This window comes from Myodes glareolus, chromosome 5, assembly GCF_982192425.1.
Source record: "Myodes glareolus chromosome 5, mMyoGla1.1, whole genome shotgun sequence".
Classification (NCBI taxonomy): domain Eukaryota; kingdom Metazoa; phylum Chordata; class Mammalia; order Rodentia; family Cricetidae; genus Myodes; species Myodes glareolus.
This window is the reverse complement of record NC_142030.1, coordinates 91,694,165-91,718,997: the sequence shown is the minus strand read 5'-3', so window position 1 is coordinate 91,718,997 and position 24,833 is coordinate 91,694,165. Positions and strand designations below refer to the sequence as shown.

Genomic DNA, 24,833 nt, shown 5'->3' with positions numbered 1-24,833 from the left:
TGTGGCTTTTCTTCTGACAGCATTAGTCTCTTTCTTTCATTCTTTTCTTCTCAGAAATCATGCCTTCCTTAACTTTGTGTAGGCTTTATGGCTAAACTCCAACTTTCTATGTTTTTTTTCATATAGAATAACATGTATTCTACATTTTTGGAGCTGCTATGTGGCTGTGGATGACCTTAAACATCTGATACACCTGTCTCCATCTCCTGTGTTCTAGGATTACAGACATGTACTACCATGTTTTTAACACAATGCTGAAGTTGGAACCCTGGGGCTCCATGCATGCAAGACAAGCACCTCTTAAACTGAACGACGTCTCCAAACTGCTATGCTGCTTCTTGCTCTGATTCTCACTGTAAGTCATCAGAAAGAAGCCATCTATAACAATGCCACATTCTAAATGCTGGACGGCTCTGTAATCTTCCCTGCCAGGTTAATTAGCCTGTCACCTTTTAATTCAGGCTCTCTAAAATAAGCTCCTCTTTAGGATTCAACTACTAATGGCCTCTGGCCCTTATCTCTCCACAGAACCTCACAAGCCAAGTCTTTGTGGGCCAAATTCTTATCAGTATTTTGGCTTTCTGAAGTCCCACCTGACTCTTCATTCAGCTGAGTGCCACAGTTAATGCTCTAGCAACTTATAAGAGGAAACATTTAATTGGGGTGCTTGCTCGCAGTTTCAGCGGGTTAGTGACTGATCATCATCATGGTAGAGAGAGAGAGCATGCGGCAGGGAGGCAGGCATGGTAGTAGAGCAGTGACTAAAAGCTTACATCCATATCTATAGGCGGCAGCAGAGAGAGAGAGAGAGAATAAAAGAGAGATTGGTGCATTGGTGAGGAATTCTGAAACTTCAAAACCCACCCCCAGTGACGCATTCCCTCCAAAAAGACCCCACCTAATCCTTCCTAAACAGTCCATCAACTAGGAACCAAACATTCAAATCTATGAGCTTCTGTGGCCATTCTCATTCAAACCGCCACACCGAGCTCAAGCGTTTGAGGCTTTCTTTAGTTTGCTTCTCCAGACTTTTCCAAGTTCCACTCACACGTTACTTCTGCAGTGTTCAGATTTAGTCACAGCAATGAACCCACTTCTCTAGCCATAATTTTTGGCTGATATTTTCAGCTGTGCCAAACATAGTCAAGGGAAGACTTCTTTCTGGAATCCATCAGGGTTTCAAAGGTTTCGTTTCAAAGGTGACAGCCCTAGCTCTGTTGACTCTGAGGCCTTAATGGGGGAGAGCACAGTGATTGGAGGGCATGGCAGAGGCCGCTCAAAGCAACGTAGACAGGACGCAGAAAGAGAGGATCCTTTCTTTTATCTTTTTATATTTATTCTTTATGAGCATGTGTGTTTTGCCTACATGTTTCTACGTGTACCACACGCATGCCTGGTGCCCATGGAGGTAAGAAGGTGTCCAGTCCCTGGGAACTGGAGTTATAAGCAATTGTCAGCTTCCATGTGGGTGCTGGGAATCAAACCCAGGTCCTCTAATAAGAGCAACCAGTACTCTTAACCACTAAGTCGTCTCCCTAGCCCCCAGATCCTTTCTTTTAACAGAAGTTATCTGGGACTGGAGAGATGGCTCAGTGGTTAAGAGAACACTGACTGCTCTTCCAGAGGACCTGGGTTCAATTCCCAGCACCCACATGGCAGCTCACGACGGCCTGTAATTCCAGTTCCAGGGATCCAACACCCATGGCAAAACAGCAATGCACATAAAACAAAAACAAAATTTAAAAAAGTTATCAGAGAACTAGCATTAACTCCTAGGTCTATCTTTACCAATATGTCAGTCACTGTGACAGTTGACTTTAAAGTCTGCTTGCCACAAATTAGAGTCACCTGAGTGGGGCACGTCACCTTAGGAATTGTCCCGATTGCCTTGATTGATGTGGGATGATCTCTCCAAACTGTGGGTGGCATTTTCAGGTGGCAGCCTGAATAAATAGGTCACAGCAGAGGATTGTTTGCCTTCTGCTTCCTCTGCCTTCCCTCTCGCCTCTGAGCTGAGTTACTGGGCAGCTGCCCTGCTGATTGCTTAGCTGATATCAGAACCAGTATGTCCAGGCATTGTCGCTGATTAAGGGCCAGCGGTTTCCCAGGAACCTTCAGGCTTCTGGTGCCAGATTGGGACTGCTGAGTCACCCAGCCTCCTGGACCGAGCAACTTCTGGGTTCTCAGCCTTTTAGGTGTGAATCATTATTTCAATATAAGGTGATTTAATAATACACACACACACACACACACACACACACACACACACACACACATATATATATACATATAAGTTTCAGAATATTTGTTTACACTGTAAAGATATGTCTCTGGCTAAGGCACCTTCTGATTAGTTTAATAAAGAGCTAAATAGCTAGGCAGGAAAGAATAGGTGGGACCTCCAAAGAGAGAGAGAGAAACTGAGAGGAGGAATCTGGGTGCATAAATTAGCAAGACACGAGAAGAAACAGGAGGTGTGGGATGGGAGACAAAAGCGCCACGTGACAGGATATAGATGAATACAAATGTGTTTATTTAAGTTATAAGAACTAGAAGAGAACAAGCCTAAAATAAGACCGAGCTTTCACACTGTGTTGTTATTTGTGAGCTGGCGACCCAAAGAAAAATTCAATTACACACACACACACACACACACACACACACCTATCGCTTTTGTTCCTCAAAAGAAAAGTTACCTTTATTTAGTGCCTTCTAAGTGTAAAGCATTTTATATCCTTTTACCCATCAGTTTCACCCACACAATAACTACGGAAGTGAGCGATATTATCCCATTCCCACGGTGGAAAAGAAAACCAAAACTCAGAGGGACCAATGACTGACTGAGATTTCACAGCAAGACAAATGAGAACCCAGGTGTGGTGGTTTGCATAGAAATGGCTCCCTCGGGCTCACAGATTTGAATATTCGGTCACTAGGAAGTGGAGCTTCCTGACAGGGTGTGACCCTGTTGGAGTAGTGTGCTCTTGCTGGAGGAAGTGTGCCACTGAGGGTGGGCTTTGGGGTTTCAAATGCTCAAGCCAGGCCGCGTCTTTCTCTGCTGCCTTCCAATTTGGATATAGAACTCCTAGCTTGCCATGATGATAACGGGCTAAACCTCTGAAACTGTAAGCCAGTCCCAATTACATCTTCTTTATAAGGATTGCCAGGCATCACAATCCCTAACTTCAAACTCTATTACAGAGCTACAGTACTGAAAACAGCCTAGTGTTGGCTTCAGAACAAATCAAAGACCTGGATATTAACCCGCACACCTCTGAACACCTGATTTTTGACAAATAAGCAAAAAATATCAAATGGAAAAAAGAAAGCTTATTTAACAAATGGTGCTGGCATAAGTGGATATCAACATGTAGAAGAATGAAAACAGATCCATATCTGTCATCATGCACAAAACTCAAGTTCAAATGAATCAAAGACCTCAACATAAAACTAGCCACACTGAATCTTATCGAAGAGAAAGTGGGAAGTACATTTGAACGCATTGGCACAGGAGACTACTTCCTAAATATAACCCCAGTAGCACAGACACTGAGAGAAACAATTAATAAATGGGACCTCCTGAAACTGAAAAGCTTCTGTAAAGCAAAGGACACGGTCAACAAGACAAAACGACAGCCTACAGAATGGGAAAAGATCTTCACTAACCCCACATTAGATAGAGGTCTGATCTCAAAAATATACAAAGAACTCAAGATATTGGTCATCAAAAGAACACAAAATCCAATTTAAAAAACGGAGTACAGACCTAAACAGAGAATTCTCAACAGAGGAATCTAAAATGGCTGAAAGACACTTAAGGAAATGCTCAACACCCTTAGTCACCAGAGAAATGCAAATCAAAACAATTCCATCTGACACCTGTAAGAATGGCCAAGATCAAAAACACTGATGACAACTTATGCAGGAGAGGATGTGGGGGAAAGGGAACACTCCTGTATTGCTTGCTGGTGGGAGTGAAAAATGGTACAGCCCCTTTGGATATTAGTATAGAGATTTCTCAGAAAATTTGGAAACAACGTTCCTCAAGACCCAGCAATACCACTTTAGGGTATATATCCAGAGAATGCTCAATTGTGCCACAAGGACATGTGCTATGTTCATAGTAGTGTTGTTTGTCATAGGTAGAATCTGAAAACAACTTAAATGCCCCTTGACTGAAGAATGGATAAGGAAAATGTGGTACATTTACACAATGGAGTACTACACAACAGAAAAAAATAATGACATCTTGAAATTTGCAGGCAAATAGATGGAGCTAGAAAACATCATTTTGAGTGAGGTAACCCAAACACAGAAAGATAATTATCATATGTACTCACTCATAAGTGACTTTTAGACATAAAACAAAGAAAAACCAGCCTACAGTTCACAATCCCAGAGAACCTAGACAACAATGAGGGCCTTAAGAGAGCCTTACATAGATCTAATCTACATGGGAAGTAGAAAAAGACAAGATCTCCTGAGTAAATTGGGAGCATGGGGTCCATGGGAGAGGGTTGAAGGGGAGGGGAGAAGAAGGGAGGGGAGCACAGAAAAATGTAGAGCTCAATAAAAACAATCAGAGGAATAAGGCAAAGAGCACTATCTTGTTAATAAAGACAGTGAAATAATAGCATAGAAACAGAAAAAAAAAGAGTTGCCATGGTCATGGTGTCTCTTCACAGCAACAGAACACCGACTAAGACACCAGGTTTACGGTAATGATAATGCAGTTGCTAAAAGCAGTTATTCTTCCCGAGGGTGGTGGCACACACCTTTAGTTCCAGCACTCAAGAGGCATTGGTAGGTGGATCTCTGTGAGATCCAGCAAGCTCAGGCCAGCTGGAGCTACCTCGTGAGACCCTGTCTTTGGGAAAGCAAAGCAAAACAAAACAACCCTGAGAAAACAACTGTTCTTTTAAAAACATACTTGGACCTACTTTGAGATTACTGATGTCCTTTTACATATAATTATCATGTAAATAAAGTACTATCGTTCGCATTTTACATATAAGGAAATAAGACTTAAATAAGTGTTTAAAGAAATACAAATTTTAGGAAGTGGAGAACAGGATTTTAATGCAAATTTCTTGGTCAAACTCATTTCTTTAACCCTGAGTCTTTCCTGACTCCTGTAACGTACTTTTGCACCCTTGTTGCCCATGTTATGGTCTGTAGGTCAGCAACATTGGCACCACCAGACACCTTGTTATAATTGTGAAACCTAAAGCATCTCACAGGTGTATGGCCCAGTTAGCTTCAGCTGTCAATTTCATATAGCCCAGAGTCATCTGAGGAAGTCTCAATTGGGGGATTGCCCAGATCAGGCAGGCCTGTGGCCATGTCTGTGAAGAGTTGTTTGGACTGGTGATTGATACGGGAAGACCCAGGCCAGTATGGGATGGATTAAGTAAAAATGCTGCAGGTTTCCTAGTGGTTGCATTGGCAGAATGACTGCAGGTCCCCAAGCCAGCGGGTCCTGAGAGCAGTTAGTCCCAGGCAAGGACGGCACAGTTCCCCGAGTGGCTGCAGTGGTTCATGAGTCCCAGGCAGGAAGCTGCATGGTGGGTAAGAGACCTTGATGGGGCAGCCAATCCCACGAGGAGAGACAGATAGATGGGCACACCATGAGACCACACCATAGGTCTCTGAAGGCAGCTGGTCCTGGGCAGGAAGTCACGTGATGGGCAAGAGACAGAGACATGGATAAGCATGCCATGCAAAGTGAGGCTGGATATTTATTTAGTGGGTTATGGAAGGGGAGAAGGGTGAAGAGGAGAGAGAGAACAGAAGTAGGGGAAGGGGAGAAGTGGGGAGAGAGAGAGAAGCTGCCTCTTCAAGAGGGAAACAGAAAAGGAAGAGACTCAGATTGCAAGCAGAAGGGAAGATTTGCCTCCCTCAGCAGACAGGGGGAGGGAAGGAGTGGGGCTTGTCTCTTAAAGGGACAGGACAGATCATTACATTCCCATCTCTTTTTTATAATAAAAAGGTAGGTTAAGCACCACAGGTTAAAGGAATTGGAGGGCAGATTCTCAAGACTGCTTCCTGCGTATTTGTGGACTTCGTCTTGGGGAGAACCTGAGAAGGCTGGATGCTGGTTACATCCTTGCATAGCTGGTCTCTTTGAAAATGTAATGATCTGTCCTGTCCCTTTAAGAGACAAGCCCTGCCCACTCCCTCCCTCTGTCTGCTGAGGCAGACAGATCTTCCTTCCTGTTTGCAGCCTGAGTCTCTTCCTTTTCCATCTCCCTCTCTAAGAGGCAGCTTCTGTCTCTCCCCCCCTCTCTGTGTGGTGTGTGTGTGTGTGTGTGTGTGTGCTCTTCCCCCTTTCCTCTCTATAACCCACTAAATAAATATCCAACTTCACTCTACATAGTGGGCCTATCCATGTCTCTGTCTCTCTCCTCATGGTCTTGTGCACAGTCCCTGACTGAGACTGGCTGCTCTCGGGACCCCCTGCCCACTGCCTGCCCTGCTTGGGGACCTGCAGCAAGGTCTCATGTCCCACTGCCCGCTGCAGCCACTCCGGAACCTGCAGTATTTTTACTGAATCCATTACACCATCCCTAGGCAGGTAGGCCTAGACCATACAAGAAAGTTGTTGGGAAAGCCAGTAAGCAATTATCTTCCATGGTTTCTGTTTGAGTTCTTGCTCAGACTTTCCGCAGTACTAGAGTATGACCTGGGACATAGAAACTGAAGGAACCCTTTCTTCCTCTAAGTTGATCTTCGTCATGGGAATTGTCACAGCCACAGAAAACAAGCTAGAATGCTCATTGACTCAGAAATCTCCATATGGAGGCTGGTGAGGTGATTCAGTGGTTAAAGGCATTGCCATCAAGCCTGATGATCTGGGTTCAATCCCTGGGGCCCACATGGTAGAAGGACAGGACTGACTTCTGCAAGTTGTCCTCTGACGTCTATACACATACATGGCACACCTGTGCCCCCCACACACATACAAAATAAATACAAAAGTGTAGTAAAAGTTAAAAAAGAGTTCCCCGTGTGGTTGCTGTGCATAGGGTGAGTACTGTTCTGCAACACTACTAGCTGTGTGCAAAATGGACCAAGAAGGAGAGAAGATTCTCTACAATAATATAGATCTAGGGATTTCCAACATGCTTGGGCTGGAAGAAGTATCCTTTATTGCTAGACTTTGGTGTTGGTGCCCCTGAGCCACATAAGGAGAGAACCAAATCCAAAAAGTTGTCTCTAACCTACACACAAGTGCCATGGTGTGTATACCCCTTCTAATCATAATAAATACAATTAAAAAATAAATTTGATATAGGTGATTGTTTCCAATTCATAGGAAAAATTAAACAATCTTTTTTTATCATCTCTTTTTCTATAATTCTCCCCCTCCTTAAGCCTGGTTTCATTTAGCTGACAGTAACTTAGAAGAAGACAATTGAACAAATTAACTTTTTTTTTCTTTTTGAGACAGGATCTCTCTACATAGCTCTGTACTGGGATTTACTAGGTAGTCCAGGCTGGCCTTGAACTCATAGAGATCTTCCTGCCTCTGCCTCCCCAGTGATGGGATTAAAAGTATGTGCCACCATGCTTCTTGGCAATAAACTTTTTCTCAATTCACATGGAAGAATTAAGTATTAACAGATTTGTTCCACAGACCCACTCAGTTTTTATCGATGTGAATTGGAGGATCAGGATCAGTCTTCAAAAATCTTCTAAGCAGGGGCTGAAGAGATGACTCAGCAATTAAGAGCAGCGACTGCTCTTCCAAAGCACCTGAGTTTGATTCCTAGCACCCACATGGCAGCTCACAACCAGCTGTAACTCCAGTTCCAGGGAATCTAATGTTTTCTCCTGACCTCCAGCACACCTCACACACGTATGGCACAGTGACACACATGAGGCAAAATACCCATACATGTAAAATAATTTTTAAAAAATATTTATCTATTTATTTATTATGTATACAATATTCTGTCTGTGTGTATGCTGCAGACTAGAAGAGGGCCATTACAGACGGTTGTGAGCCACCATGTGGTTGCTGGGAATTGAACTTAGGACCTTTGAAAGAGCAAGCAATGCTCTTAACCTCTGAGCCATCTCTCCAGCCCATAAAATAAATTTTTAATTAAAAATATCATCTAAGAGGGAGGAAAGGGAACTGAGATTGGTATGTAAATTGAGAAAAGATTATTTTAATAAATAAATAAAAAGAAAAGAAAAACATCATTTAAGCAAGAACTTGTATTAGAAAAGTTAGGAAGATGTATTTCTAAGTCAAGTATGGTAGTACATATTCAGAATCCAAGCACTGGGAAGGTGGAGACAGGAGGACCAGGAAGGAGATCAAGGCCAACCTGGACTACAGAGCAAGACTTTGCAACAAAGCAACAAAAAGCCAGCTGTGGTGGTGTACACCATTAATTTACTTGGGAGGTAGAGACAAGAGGATCAGGAGTTCAAAGTCATTCTCGGTCACATGTTGAGTTTGAGGCCAGCCTGGGCTACATGAGATGCTATTGTAGTGACATTTTACTTGTATTTCAATAAATAAAACTTGCCTGAGGATCAGAAAAGTAAAACAGTCACACTGGCCAGCTTTATAGACTAAACTGGTAACACACACCTTTAATCCCAGTAGCTACACTAGTTGCCATAGAAACCGGGTGGTGCATGCCTTTAATCCCAGCCCTAGACAGGATTTTAAGACAGAAGGAGACAGCTCTCAGTCTCATTCTGAAATTCTTAGAGGCAGGGTTGCCATTTTCAGACTGAGCTAAGAGCCAGAGGCTGGCTGCTTTACTTTTCTGACCTTCAGGTTGAACCCCAATTTCTCTATCTGAGCTTTTATTAATTATGCTTCATGTTATCTCAAAAAAAAAGGTAGATTGCAAGTTCAAGATTAATCTAGGCTATGTAGTAAAACTTGTCTCAACAAACAAAACAAAAAACCAAACAGTCAGGCTTCCTAGTACAGGCCTATACTTTCAGCTCCTAGGAACGTTGATACAGAAGGACTCCAAGTTCAAAACAAAGAGGACTAGGGATATAGCTCAGGGGTAGAGTGCTTGTTCTATAGGTGGGCACTAGGTTCAAATTCTAGTACCACAGATAAACAAAACCGCAGACCTACAGTCATAATCCACTGGTTCTTTCTAGTTTATAAGAATGTGAGCGGTTCTTCCCTCTTCCTGATTCAGAGGACAGAATCAGATTCCTGATTCTGAATATGTGGACATATTCAGAAATGTCCACAGCAAACACTCCTAGTGATAGATAGCTCCTGAGTGTCTGCGGAAGGACAGCAAGTGCTGTTCTAGGCGCTTCAAGGCTAGCGGGAACAAACCAAGCCACACTCCCCACGTCACTGTCTGCTCTCCGTGTCCTTGGATCTTTCCTCAGGAGCTGGTCAGACTCCTCGAAGGAGACACCTCTAGTTTCCTATCTGGTGAATAAATACCCAGTAATCAAAGACCTGGCTGCTGGGTGGGATGTGAGGACATCGAACTTCCTTACACTCAGTCATGCTTCCCGCAGAGGTGAAGAACTCTTGTCCTCTCTGGAGATTGACTCCTTCGATATTCTTTGGGCTGAAAATTTAAAGACGGTCCAAGATTTCAAGGGCACTTACATATCTTTCAAAATCCTTTAAATAAAAATATACGTTTATTAATTTGTGTGCTTCTGTGCCTACTCATGTGAGTGCCACAGTATGTAGAGGCCGTAGGGCAACTTTTGGGAGACTGTTCTCTCCTGTCCTGGGGGCTTCAGGAATTGAACTCAGGTTTTCAGTCTTGCTGGCAGGTGACTTTACTCAGTGAACCATCTCATAGGTCCCTTAAAACCTTCTTATTTTTTCCTCAACTTTTAAAACTATTGTTTATTTTATATGCGTGGATGTTTTGCCTGCATGAATATCTGTGTACCACATGAAGATGGTAGCAAATTGCCTGGAATGAGAGTTATGGACAGTTGTGAATCTCCATGTAGGTGCTGGGAATCGAACCTGAGTCCTCTGAAAGAGCAGCTTACATTCTTAACCACTGAACCATCTCTCCAGCCCCCAAAGCTTTGTTTAATTTCTGTTCATGGCCCCTGTACAAGCCTATCCTTCTAGAACTGACAAGAGTGAATTTCAGGCCAGCTTGGAATATAGTAAGATCTTGTTTCAAGAAATTAAAAAAAAATCCTTCTTGTCATTTTAATGGTATTCTAGAGGAAATAAAAGAGATTTGAGTTCATCTTCACTAATTATTTAACTCATCAGTTCTTTATATTAATTTAAATTCTCTGCTCTTCCCATTCAAACTCTCATTTCCCTCATTTATCCTTTAAATTAAGTATTTGAATAAAATATGTATTTTTACTGGTAGATTATTTTGTTTAAGAAGGGTTCACTGTTATTTTTTTTTCCAATCTTTGTTCTTTGCTCTTTTTGGGGCCTACCATCCTATCTCCCAAATAAATAGAGGGAGATTTATTCTTTCTTATGCTTGTCCTTAGCTTGGTTTGTTTCTAGTCAACTTTTCTTAAATTATCCTGTCTATCTTTTGTTTCTGGGCTTTTACCTTTCTCTATTTCTGTATATCTTTTTTTTTTTTACCTTCTTACTCCATGGCTGGGTGTGTTGCTGGGCGGCAGGCCCCTCGAGTCCTCTCCTTTCGCTCCCTCTCACGTTCTTTTCCTTCTAGTTACTCTCTCTGCCTGCCAGCCCCTCCTATCCCTTCTCCTGCCTAGCTGTTGACCATTCAGCTCTTTATTAGACCAATCAGGTATTTTAGGCAGGCAAAGTAACACAGCTTCACAGAGTTAAATAAATAAAATGCATCATAAAAGAATGCAACACACCTTTGCATCATTAAACAAATGTTCCACAGCACAAATGAATGTAACACATCTTTAACTAATGTTATACAACAGTTCATCATTGCAGCATTTTGGCTTAAATTTTAAAAAATTATGAATGTTTGCCTGCATGTATATTTGTCCAATATGTGTGTACCTGGTGCCCAATGAAGCCATAAGAGGGTTTTGAATCCCAGAAACTGGAATTATGTATGGTTGTAAACCACCATGTGGGTGCTGGGTGCTATGAACTGAACTTGGGGCCAGTTGGATGCTGGGTACTGAGCAGGCAGCACTCTTAATCACTGAGTTATTGCTTCAGCCTCAACACTCACACACACACACACACACACACACACACACACACACACACACACACACACACGAGACAGGGCGTCATGTAGTCCAATCTGGCCTCAAACTAACTCACTATGGTTAAGGATGAGTTTAAACTTCTGATTCTCCTTCTTTTACCACCCAAGTGTTAGGATTGCAGGCTTGTGCCAGCATGCCCAATATATACTGGAGGCTGCAGGATTGTGTGCCACCACGCCCAGCATATGCAGTGCTGGGGATTGAGCTCAGTAGTTCATGCCTGCTTACTAAGCACTATAGCAACTGAGTGATACCTACCTAACCTTAAAAATTTTAAATAACAACAAATACTTCTTTTCTCAGCAGCTCAAAAATGATGATATGAGCCTTCACATTTTTAAATGATGCATAGGTTTTAGTTCCTGCTGCAAAACTTCTATGTTACACCAGTAAAGGACCTGCTCAATAAAACATGCCATCCATATGGTCAACCACTACAGAGCTCAAAAGAATTAAGTAGACTTTTGTGTTCTGGTATGAAAGTCTTTAAGACTGTAACAGAATGTGTACATGGTGTTCATTCATGTTTAAAGCACATATGCAGGGACTGGTGAGATGGCTCAGTGATTAAGAGCACTGACTGCTCCTCCAGAGGACCCGGGTTCAATTTCCAGCACCCACGTGGCGGCTCGCAGCTGTCTGTAGCTCCAGTTCAAGAGAATCTGACATTATACCAATGCGCATGAAATAAACTTAAATATTAAAAAAAGTACATATGCAATTTTTACAATGGTTGCTATGTCCTGAAGGGAACTAGGTGACTAGAAAACAGGGATAGAAAAACCAAGGGAGACTTAGTTTTCCTCATGTACCATTTATATCAACTGAAATTTGTATGAATTCTTATATCATTTTTCTTTTTGGAGACATGTCTTACTACCTAAGTCTGGCTTGGAACTTGCTATGTACCCCAGGCAGAATTTAAACCTCACCATCCTCCTTCCTCAACTTATTTTTTTTTTTGAGATTTATTTTTATTCTGAGTCTATAGCTAGTTTGCCTATATGTCTGTGCAGCAAGTGAGCAGTGCCCATGAAGGCCAGAAGAGAGCATCAGGTCCCCTGGAGCCCTGATGTTAGCCACCTTGTCAGTGCTGGGAATTGAACCCTGGACCCCTGGAAGAACAGTAAGAGCATTTAATCACTGCTCCAGTCCCTCCCCACTTATTTTTAAAATATTAGGTACTAATGAATAGCTTTGTGATGTTGAGATGAGTCTAGATATGTAGTCCAGGCTGGTCATAAACTTGTGGTTATCCTTCCCCAGCCTCCTGAGGGTTGGGATTACAGGTGCGTCTCACTATGTGTATCTCATCTAGAAAGATTCATCCTCCAGTCTGAGTGTTTTCTCCACTGATTTCCCTAACTGGAAATTCTTTTGTGTGAAGAATCTTCACACACTGCTTTGTTAGAATAGAGGCAGGGTCTAACTATGTGTCCCTGGCTAGCCTGAAACTCACATGTAGATCAGACTAACTTTGAACTTAAAGAGATCCACATGCTTCTGCCTCCTAAGTGCTGGCATTAAAGGGATGTGCCACCACACCCAGCCCCTGTTCTATTTATAAAGAACACTATCAACTTTCTTTTCTTGGAACTACCATTTTGTGTTTTCACTTCTGTTTTACTGAGTCTTTTGGGAAGCATGGGGAATGCAATCTCATAGAGGAGAGGAATGGGCTGTGGAGAATACACAAAGGAAGAAGTAGATGGGAAGGAACATGGGGCTCCCTCGTTGCAGCTAGCCTGCATCAAAGTGCAGATTCATTCGAATCGGTGGACTTTTAGAAAGTGCCACAAGTTCCTGTTCAAGCCTTCACATTTCACATCGAATCAATCTAGTATAATGACATCATTTAGTTAAGAGTCCAGGTTCCTCAAGATCCAATGAACTGGGTGTGTGGGTAAAATTCTAAAGCTAGACTTATAGACCCGAAAAGCCTTACAGATCGAGTAGTCCAGACATCACAGTTGATAAAATAGGGTCTTGCCTAAAGTTACAAGGCAAGGTGTGTGTGTGTGTGTGTGTGTGTGTGTGTGTGTGTGTGTGTCAGGAAAAAGGTGAAGAGGTGACTGGTGTCAAGTTCTATTTCTCCTGTGATTATGTTACACAGTTCGGGACAGTCACAGTCTGAGTGATGGAAGTTTGCCACACTGGCAGAAGCCTCGTAAGATAATCAGAAAGCTTTAGAAGGCTGCAGACCTCAACTTCCCTTTAACCGGCTGGCTCTACAAGAAACCAACAGTCCTTTCTTTTATAGCTAATCCACCCTTTCACAACCCCTCTTCCACATCTAGAGCAGGAAAAAAAGAAAACGTAGACTATGGCACAAACAGGAGACTTTTCACTATTCCCAGGGTGTTTTCAACCAATTCTCTAGTATCTGTTGTGTCCATTTGGGGTAACCATACAGATGTTCTGGCCTCAGTTTTGTTTCCTCTTTACACTATTAAAATTTTTCGACCTAATTCGAGGTATCCCACATCTACCGGCGTTCGGACCACGCTGTTTTTGTCTTTCGTTAGGGACTTGTGTACAGAGCAAAAATACACTTTACACTAAACGAGTATAGGCACAGAGTGATAGCAGTCGGGTCCACTCGCTCCCGCGCTTTCCCGTGGGCGGTGTGGCATTCCACCCAGTCCAGACTACAAGTCCCAGGAGCCCGCGCAACGGCGGTGCCTCGGTGAGCGCTTCCCTCGCTCCGCGGGGGAGCGGAGAAAGGTTCTGGCCAGCGCTGGGCGCCCTGACTTTCTGCGGTGGCGGTGACGGAGGCTGGAGGCCCGGTTGAGTGCCGGCAGGGGCATCGGGAGGCGGATTCCGCCTTCGCTGAGCGCTAGGGGGCGGGCGGAGGGGGCCGGGCCAGCGGCGCAGCTAGCCGCGCAGACTGCGGGCTGAGCGATGGAGGCCGACGGACAGCCGTGGGCCGGCGAGTCCGTGTCAGGCCCCGGCCCGGGAGGCGGCGGAATGATCCGCGAGCTGTGCCGGAGCTTCGGCCGCTACCGCCGCTACCTGGGACGGCTGCGGCAGAACCTGCGAGAGACCCAGAAGTTCTTCCGCGACATCAAGTGCTCCCACAGTCACAGTTGTCCCTCCTCCCCCGCGGGCGGCGGCGCGGCGGAGCTTGGCCCTGCCGGCGACGTCGCCGAAGCCCCGCTGCCAGCGGGTAAGGAGGACAGGCCCGAAGGAACGAGGAAAATTGGAGGGTGGCACCTCTGTCAGCAAAACAAGCCCAGGAGGAGGCGGCCGATGGGAGTGGGCCGCGGGGCGGCGCGGGGCCTGGGCCGCGGGGATCTGAGATGAAGTGGAAGGACATCCCTGTGGAGAGGTGGCGAGGGCTCGAGACAGGGAGGCAGAACCCGAGAAGGTTCAGCGGAGAGTGGGAAAGTTGCTTTGAGTTGGGGGTGCACAGTTAGGAGGCCGAGTCCTCCCAGTTAGGCATTAGGCTGGGTGTTCCTGGTGTCCCTGGACGCCTTGGGACTGCACTGGGATGTTTGCACGCGTGGGGTTTGGGAGTGTAAAATGCTTGTAATCCAGTCAAGAGACAGCCCTGTGAAGATGTCTTCTAAATAGGATTTGAAGTCGCCGAAGAAAAATACATCTAATGGGTGCCAGCAATTAGTTGTCCAGAGATGTTACTTGCGCTTATCGTGAAAGAGTTAAGACTTTTTGTTGTTGTTGTTGGGGGTGGAGGGGGGCGGTCCTGAGCCCTTAAAGAACTTGCCTTTCTTGACTTGGTCTTTTTCCCTCTGGGATGTGTCAGAGGTCCCAAATCACGTTAAATACTGCCAGATCTTTGATCCTCCTTGATTACTGTTGAACTGCAATTGGCGGGGAACTGGAGGGGAGCCGCTGTGTTAGGAAAGGAGAAGCCACTGGCATTCCATATGGATAGGTCTTTGGAGACAGCTTAACAGCAGATATGCCCTTGGTTTTTATTTAGTGATTCTCACGGTGCAGTGTGGATTAAAACAACCCCAGGAGTGTATTAAAAATGGCACATCTCAGGCTCTGTCTCACAACTCTGTTGTGTCACCGGAGCAGGTGGATCCTAAGAGTCTAATTCAGCAGTCGAAGATGCTGGGATCTGATACAGGTGTTTTATTAACATTTTTAGAAATGTGATGTTGGTGACAAATTTGGACTTAAGGTGAACTTGTGAGTTGTACTCCACAGTCATATTAGGTGCATGTTTACTATCTTAAATTTGTCTGAGACTCCAGAAGGGGGGATTTAAAGATGGGCAGGTGAGTCCAGATAGGGCCTTCAGTAATACTGTTCCATTGCCCAAGAGGCCATTTTAAAGAGTCCTTGTTTGGGGCCAGCAAGATAACTCAGCTGGTAAATGTACCTGCTGCCAAGCCTGATGTCCTGAGTTGATCAGGAGAGAACCTACTCTTGAAAGTTGACCTTGGCCACCACACACACACACACCACTGAATATATGTTTATTTATTTTTGATTTTTCCAAATGGGTTTCTCTTTGTAGCCCTAGCTGTCCTGGAACTATCTTTTGACCAGGCTGGGCTCGAACTCACAAGAATTCACCTGCTTCTGCCTCCCAAGTTCTGGGATCAAAGGCGTGCATCACCAATGTTGAATATGTGTATTTTTTTTTAAAGATTTTTTTTCCTTGTTTGTCTCTTTGCTTTGTTTTCCAAGGCAGGGTATCTCTGTGTGACAGCTCTGGCTGTGCTGGAACTCAGATTCACCTGCCTCTGCCTCCACAGTGTGTCGGGATTAAAGGTGTGCACCACCACTTTCAGGTGAAAGTTCTTATTTACCTCGGACAAAAAAGCACTAGGGTGATACCTACCTTTTCTGAAGTGCTCTGGCCACACCTGGAGACTTGCTGTCTAGAAGAGGATATGCCCTCCATTCTTTGCAGCGATTTCCTTCATCAGAAGATCCTCCTGTAGCTTTACTTGCTGCCCTTACTTTAAAATGACTGCTTCGGAGTTACTCCTTTACCAAAAAATCAGACTGGGTTTAACTTAGATGGAGACTTTAAATTTTTCAAGCATCTTGATTGGCTGTTTTCTTTTAAGGCAAACCTAAGACATACAAAAACACCTTTGTATTTTTGCTTAATTGGCTTTTCTGGTTGACTGCATTGTGATCTAACTTTTGCATATTTGAACTTTTTCACCCTTTGGAATGCGCCCATCTCAATAAAATGCCAGAAGCTCACAGTTGACAGGATGGGGAACAATTTGATTTTGTTCCATACCATGCTTCCTAGTCATTGGCGGTGTGGCTGCACCAGGGTCTAAGTTTCTCCGTGTCTACTTGAAGGATGCTGTCGTCCGGATATTCTGGTAAACGTGTTAGAAAGTAGAACCACTCTTTACAGGACAATTAGCTCCTTGTGCTAGTTGGAGCTTTTTGGTATGGTCAAGTCACTGGGGATTGTCTCAACTTTCTTTTGTGAGTGTTGATTTCTGATTAATAAATGCTCAGAACATGGAGGAAAGGGGCCCTCAATTCTTAACCTAACAAGCCCTTCTCGGTTTAATGCAGTGTATTTGAGCAACTGAAGATCAGGGACTAACTATACTTTGAAGTTGTTGGACTAAAAAGATGGCAACAATAATAAAACAATTTTTAATATTTCTTTGTATGCCATTTGTCATAACATATAACACCATTTTAAAAAAAACTTCACTTTCAACTACAGAGAACTGGGAAGAACTCCAAAAGAACACTTCTTATTTTTGATAGGTATATATCCACTCAAGTCCGTGTATAGAACATAAAAGAATTCCGGTATTTACAAGTTAAGTATGGATGGAAGGCCTGGTTGAGGCCCACCTGGGTGGTGTGTGCCTGTAGTCCCAACCCTGAACGCCATTAGAAGGGTTACTGTCAGGAGGGTCTCTATTAAATTCAGGGCCAGCCTGGGCTCTGAGGCAAGTTCCATACCAGCCTGGTTTATTTAGCAAAACCCTGTGCTCCTCCCCCATCAAAAGAAAAGATGAAAGGAAAAAAAAATGCAGATGGAATTAGACATGGCAGCTTGTGCCAGCAACTCCAGTGCTCAGGAGGCTGAGATGGGGGGATTGTGAGTTCCGGTCAGCCTGGGCTATGTAGTGGTGGTGATAGTAGTGATATGGACTAAGTAGAACACTTGAAATGTTCTGGTTTTGAGAGTAGCTTCGCTTGTAAAGAGAACTAACTGTCAGAGAAGGTCATTGATTCGGCTCTCCCTTTGTTGTTCCAGCCATCTCATGTAGCTGTGGGGGATAGACCCCTCCATCTGTTGAGGGTTTTGTTTGTCATTTGTTTTTTTCTTCTCCTGTGCTAGAGCATTCAGAAGCAATGAGATAAAGACTTTGAACCCCTTTCAGGCAAGGCAGGGTAGAGTATTACAAAAAGGGAGAAGGGAAAATATTTGTCTTATTTTATGATCCAGTGGAGGTCCTAGCTATTGCTGCTTTTCTTAAAGCGCTCCATTTTAAGAAGTGGGAATGACTCATGTATGTCTGGTGGGAACGCTGTCATCTGTGTTGCCTCCCTTCGCTCTTAACTGATCATAGCTATGCTGTGTCACAGCTTCCTCGTCTGGAGATGGGGGTTGGAATGGACCTTCCCTCTGGGATTGTTGGGAGGTAGCACTGCGCATATTCAGGCAGCCTGCTAAGGTGCTGGTAAGCAGCAGCTGCCATCTGTTTTTGATACAGTCTCACTGTGTTGTCTGCACTAGTCTTAAGCACCTTTGTTCAAGTGATCCCTCTGTCTCTATCTCAAGTGCTAGGATTACAGGTACGCACCCGGCCCCACAGTAGCCATTATTAGATAGACACGTGAGTGCCTGGGATGTGTGGTCAGCATGCTACATATGGGGGTTAGGGTCAAGTAAAGAAATTTGGCTTACCTTGGATGAGCAGATACCAGTCCTTCTCCCTCTTTTTCCCCTTTCAATAGAGTCTCAAGATGTAGCTCAGGCTGGCCTCAAACCTGTAACCCTGCCTCACCTCCCAAGTGCGGAGACTGTAGGCATACAGCACTACTTTGGCTTACACTTTTCTCTTAAGAAAAACTAATAATAATTGTCATCATTACAGAGAACCTATGTGTGTGTGTTGGGGGATGGAAAAAAAAGTTGGAGGCCTGAACTTGGTCCTCTGCAGAGGTATAATCTCAGCTAGAATTTATACACATGTAACACATTAACTGAGAGGAAAACAGGAAGGTAGAGTGGCTAGATTATAGACCTTTTAAATGAATTTTGATTCTTAGGTTTTTATAGCTGTTTGCTTTTATTATTTAATAGATGTGTTTCTCAGCATTCTTTGGCCTCTTTTTGTCACTTTTAGTGTAGATGGGTTGCCAGAATTTTACAAGTAAGCACCAACACTTACTGAAAACAGGCTCTGTCCTGGAAGTCTGTATCACAGAGTGTAGTCAGCTGGGATCCCAGCACTTGGAAAACTGAGGCAGGAGGATCTGGGATTCAAAATCAGTCTGAGCTATATACAGAGTTCCAGGCTAACCTGGACTTCACAGTGAGACTCTGTCTCAAAAGTCAAAACAGCAAACAAAAATGATCATTTTATCTCATTGTATGATGCGAGAGTGATAATGCCCACCTTACAAAGTTGTGACACTTAGAGACAGTGGACACTACAGCTCAGGTGTGGATACTAATGGATGTGACTCTTGCCGATGGGAGGGTGTGGTGAACAATGGATTAGCAAGTGGGAACATAGGCTTGGAGGGGAGGGGAGAGAAAGCAAGAAGACAGAAACATGAAGGTGGGACAAAGTACTGTACTGGAGCCAGGTCTCCCCCCGGGTCTACAGGCTTCAGGTCCAGTTCTGCTTCTGTGGCTCCTTGTGCTTCCCTGACCTGGCTTAGGAATTCAAATGCACTCTTTGCAGAGCCCGTCCGTTACAAATGAGTCCTAATTTAGAACCATGATTTACTGTAGTAGGAAACCTTATCCCATTCAGTGAAGTAAATGTGACCCACTCCTTCAGGTCCTAGTTCCTACTCCCTGAGGCTCAGGGCTTTAGGGACCACTTTTGCTGATCAGAGACTTGCTAGGAATTGGCCTCTCTGAGCATAATAGCTTTTGCACCCTTTCCTGTCGTCCTGTCTCTTACACTCAGCCTGTCTTCCACCTCTCTGACACTCCTGACTTGTATGGTCCTGCTACTTCAGCCTCATGAGTAGCTGGAACTATAGACTTGTGCGACTGTGCTAGTTGAGCTGAAGTTAGAGTCCATGCTCCATCCACAATAATTATTTTCATGCCCCAGAGAATGATTTTCACGCAGTACTAACTAGACCAGAGTGCCATCAAGGTATGAGAAGTGCGTTCTTAATGTTCACGCTGCTCTCTGTGTAAGCCAGTCTACCTGGGGACCCGAGTGAGATGAGCCATTCCAGATTGCAATTAGGAAAGGAAGCTTAGCATTTCATCAAGTCCCATTAAAGGATCTACAGATTGGCTGCCTACTTACCCATCACCTGTCTTTGAAGGGACAGAGTATGATGGGATTAAGGACATAGAAGACCGAAGACCTAAGCAGGGCATGGTGGTGCATACCTTTAATCCCAGCAAACAGGAGGCAGAGGCAGATGGATCTCTGAGTTCAAAGCCAGCCTGGTCTACATAGAATGTTCAAAACAGCAGTAACTATTCAGAGACCCTGTCTCAAAACAGAAACAAACTAACAAACAACTGAAGACCTGAATTCAAGCCCCAGAATCCATATGGTAAAAGGAAAGAACCAGTAAGTTGTCCTCTGACCTCTACAGATGTGTGCACGATACATATATATTCACACACACACATACACACACACACACACACACATACACACTACTGTATTGATAAAGAGTTGAGGCATGGTTGTTGGCTCAGTGGTTGAAGGAGTTTACTTAACTGGGATTCCATCTCCATCATTGTTGAAAGAAACAACAAACTTTAAAAAGGAGTTGAGGTACTCCGTACTCTTTGTGAGTAATGATGGTGGTCATGTCTGTGTGGTTCAGTGCAGAATACATCCCGTTACCATTAGTGATCCTCCCACCGCTGCCTTTCTTAGAGGGAGAGTGTGATGCTCCTGTGGAAAAGTGGGTAGTCTTCCCCCACCCCCAACACACAAGAGTTGCAAGGTCCGAGGTGAATTTATCCTGCATGTAGGAAAATAGCCTCTAGGACAGTGAGTTTTGTTCTCTACGTGGTACAGACAATCACTAATATAATGGGGTGTGGAAGGTGAACTTTTCTTTCTTACCTCCTACAACTTTGGCTGTGGTCCCTTGTTGAGATGCCCAGGCTCAGTTCAGTCCTTTCCTGGGCTTAAGGATTCAGTTCTTTGGTGGTTTTGGGATCTTGGAACTTGAGACCTGACAGAGAACATGTATAGTAGTGACTGAGATGTGTGTACTCGTACTTTGAGCTGTATAAGTCAGGGTTTCTGTGAAAGTTCCCTTATGTATAATTTTCCTCTCAAGTCCAGACCAAAATCCTGAAGGAAAGCCAGCCACAGCATGGGGACTCATTGACAACCTCCTGTCCCTATTTGAAGTGCCAATCTGATGCAGTGTGTTTTTGCCCTCTCTTGGGTAATGTGAATGGTTTGGATGTATTCTCCAGCTCTGTGCCATGTGGCTGTGGGAATCTTCGGACCAGGCTCGCTTTGGAATTCTGCTTCTGTTCCCTGGGGCACTGTTCTCTGGGCAGGAAGCTGGAAGTAGGATTTCAGAACTGTTTAGCTTTTCACATGTCTAGCTAATTGATGCATCAGAATTGTTCTGGAGAATAATGTGTTGGTTATGTAGTCATAAAAGCCTTTGAGTTTTAAAATACATTTCTTTTTTAAAAGTGCCTTTTATCTCTTTACTTGGATGGATGTAAAGTATCTAAATTTAGATTAATCAGGTTAAGAACTTTAATGTATTTTTTATGTCAGATTGGCTTCTCTTTGATGGCTTTTACCCTTTCCTCTCTGGATAGTGGGGAAAGAATTTCACAAGTTTCCTCTCATCTCTTTCCTCTTCTCTCTTTTCTCTCATCTCTTTCCCCATCCCTCTGTCTTTCTCTTTCCCCATTCGACCCCCCCCCCCCGACTTTGCAGAGCCCAGAAGGAGCCAGGTTACAAGACTAGTTTCTATGAAAACTCTTTCTTTCTCTAATTGAAATTAGAGAGAGCATAGCTGAGCTCTTACAGAACTTACTTTTTAGGAATATTCTGTAAAAGAGACTTTAGCTTTGCAATTGTGAAGACAGAAAGGATGTGGAGAAAGCAGCCAGTGGAAGAGAAGTTGTTCTTGGTGTGTCATACAAGGCCCCTCTAGAGAAGTTGATTTCACTTTCTCTTGGAAGAACTTTTCTTGTGCTTGTTCCATAGAGAGACAGAGAATTCCTACCAGCCTAACCTGGAAAAGCGGTATTATTAGTATAGACTAAAACCAATTAAGGGTAGGAAGGTGGATGCCTGAACTCTTTAGACGTGGCGAAGCTCCCTCTACTCCCGAGTGAACAGGAGAGGCCGCTTGCAGGCACTGTAAGGTCAAGCTTCTCTTCTGGCTTCTTCATTAAAGAATTTATTAGTTGGTTTGTTGGAGACCTGCTGCTTCAGCTTGTGGATTTGGGTTCTAAATTTTATTCTGAACTACTTAGATTAGTGCCCTGAAAGCACCTTCTTCTCCCAAGAGGGAGCAGCAAACCAGAGGAAGATCCAAGAGATGGAGAGATTTGTGCAGGGCAGCAGTAAGGACAAGGAAGGAACTATTATTAAGTTGTTTAAAAATATACCGAATCCTGTTGGTACTGTGTTTGACCTGTAGGGTCTCTGTTTTCCCTTTTGGTCTCTATTTCCTGGGATCTAGAGCTGTGTCTTAACTAGTTGTCCTTTCGGGTCATTAAAAAATATTTTGAGATAATTTCAAAGACGCATGAACACTTTCAGCAGCATGAAAAGAGCTCGTACATTTGTTCATACAGTTTGCCACTTGTTAGCATTTCCCAGTTGACCCTTGTCCCCATATTATGTCTCATCTTTTCGGAGCCTTTAAGAGCAAGATGCAGACAGGTTGTCTCGTCTCTAGCCACTCCAGTGTGCAGTTCCCCAGACAAGGACGCATCCCACACACCATGCTGCTCTCCAAGTCAGGAAGTCAGTGTGGATTCACTGCGTCCAGTCTTTGACCACATTCGAGCTTGCTGACTGTCCCAGTACATGTCCCTGGCATTTCCCTTGGACACATGTTGCATTTAGTTGTCACATCTCTTCAGACTCCCTTAGAGCAGTTTCCTTGCCCTCTCCTTGACATTTGTATCTGTGACAAAAGGACAGGCCTTACCTTGTGTAGAATGACTTAATCTGATCTGCATGTCATTTGTGATGACTAGACTCAGTCACAAGCCCTCACGAATTTCAGAAAAATGACACAGCACATACCACCTCACAGAGCACAGGCCGCTGTGCCTCAACTCCGGAGATGGTAAGTGTGATCAGTAGTTAGGTGGGGATCCTCTAGATAGCTCCACTTTAACCTCACCATTTCTCCCTTGGCTCTAGCTTCATCTTGTTCTCAGGTTTTACTGATAGCTTGTTCCTCAGAACCCTTTCTTTCTCTAGACTAGTGGTTCTCGGCCCCATTTAGGGGGTTGAATGACACTTTCATAAGGGTCTTCAAAGACCATTGGGAAACACAGATATTTACATTACATTTCATAACATTAGCAAAATTACAGTTATGAGGTAGCAACAAAATAATTTTATGGATGGGGTTACCACAACATGAGGAACTGTGTTAAAAGTCTTTAGGAAGACTGAGAACCACTGTTCTAGAGTAGCATCTAGAATAGCATCCACCGACAGTCTTCGCTGCTCAGTGGTAGTGTTCACATCCATCACTCTTTCTGTCTTCCTTGTTGCTGTTCTAAAGAGAGCTTGCTTTATTTATATCAATGTGGACTTGGGCTTGGGGATATTTTTGAATGGGATATAGCTTTTATTATTTTTTATTTTATGATTAAATTATCCTGTTTGGTTAGTGAGACCCTTTCAGGCTGTTTACAGTATCCTTTGGTATGTCCTCACCTTTGAATCATTCCTAATGGTTAATATGCTTTCTTACAAATGGCAGAACTTAAGGCCTCAGTGATGCATAGGCCTGGATTCCTTCGAGGAATCACTTCCATTTCTGCAGCCCATAATGACAGCCTCAGCTGCTGTGTTTCTGTTCCCTGTGACCACGATGGCATCAGAAGCACTTTCACTCAGGAAGGGACTTGGTGGCAGGCTGCTGAGTGTCTTCGTTTTTCACATGGCTCTGGGGTACCAGCTGCTAGGGAGGTCTCCTTTTTTTCTCTAGTGCAGGACAACCCCTGTGATTTTGAAAATATGGAGGTCTTCCCAGAGCTACCACAGAATAACTTTAGCCATACTCCAGCAGCTAGACTTGAGCCTGCAATAAGAACATTCATTACCTGAATACATTTCAGCCTTTCTTCTTCAAACACCATCCCTTCTATCACAGTTCCCTGTCCTATTTGGGTCCAAAAGATTCTAAAACCTAGGCTGCTCAAAATGTGTTTTCTTAAGTCATATGTCTCCTGTATCATTCAGAATCGTTTATGTTTTTTAAAAAAGATTCATTTATTTGTGCGTTATGTATATGAGTGCTGAATCTGATCCCATTATAGATGGTTGTGAGCCACCATGTGGTTGCTGGGAATTGAACTCAGTACCTCTGGAAGAGCAATCAAGTGTTCTTAACCACTGAGCCATCTTTCCAGCTCCAAAATCTTTTATGTTTAGCAGATGCTCAGAGAGTCCTTTGGAAATAATAAATGTTTCTTATCTAGGAATTTTTTTCTGTAAACTTTTCGGAATTTTGTTCCAAGTTTAGTACTTCAGAACTTGTAGTCAAACTGATTGTAGTGGAAAGACTAGCATTCTTCTCAGCGTAGGACTGATCCTTTCCTCTACTCTTGGCACATGTAGCTAGTGGAAAGTCAAATTCCACTACTTACTTTGGAAATGCACGTTTGTGTCACAGTTCCTTTTAGTTAACTGTAGAATCTATTTTATTTGCTTCTCGACAGGATTTATGTTAGCTTGCTACAAAACCATGTAGTATACAGAGAAGTTAAGTTAAAAGTGATATAAACAGACAAACAAAAACAAGAAAAAACAACCTGAAGGGTGGTTGTGGTGGCATACACTTGCAATCTCAATAGTAGGAAGGTAGAGGCAGGGGGATTATAAATTTGAGGCCAGCCTAAGCTACAGAATGAGACCTTGCTTCAAACAGACAAACAAAAAGCCAAGGGAAGGAATTAAGACCTGAATGAACGCTGAAGTCCTTGTCATTCAGTCTTGAGGTGTGGTACCATTCTTTTTCCATCTCAAGGTCAAAATCCAATCTCCTGTAGCAAAACCAAGTTAATAAGCAAAGCACAGTGATGGATTAAAGTTTTATGTGTTCGGAGCTTCATAAACGATGACCCCAAATCCAGGGGAAATGATTGTAGTGTGTAGGTTTGGTGAAGAAGGGACAGCTGTGTAGACTGACACTAGCTGGGGTGTGGCCTGTACTGTGGTAGACAGTGGGGAGGCCCAGCACGGCCTGTCTGTTCGTTTCTTGGACTTCCTCCATAGCCTTCTTTCCTC

The 24,833-nt window shown here is 43.8% G+C and overlaps 1 protein-coding gene across 1 annotated transcript in view; it reads left to right on the top strand.

Moving 5' to 3' along the window:
- The first annotated feature begins 13,966 nt into the window (after nt 1–13,966).
- The window catches only part of Dstyk (dual serine/threonine and tyrosine protein kinase), a 48,236-nt gene continuing 37,369 nt past the window's right edge, over nt 13,967–24,833 (top strand). The window contains exon 1 of the mRNA XM_048430716.3: nt 13,967–14,365. Coding sequence (XP_048286673.3) covers nt 14,101–14,365 — 265 coding nt within the window. The 5' untranslated portion in view covers nt 13,967–14,100. The remainder of the gene's footprint in view (nt 14,366–24,833) is intronic.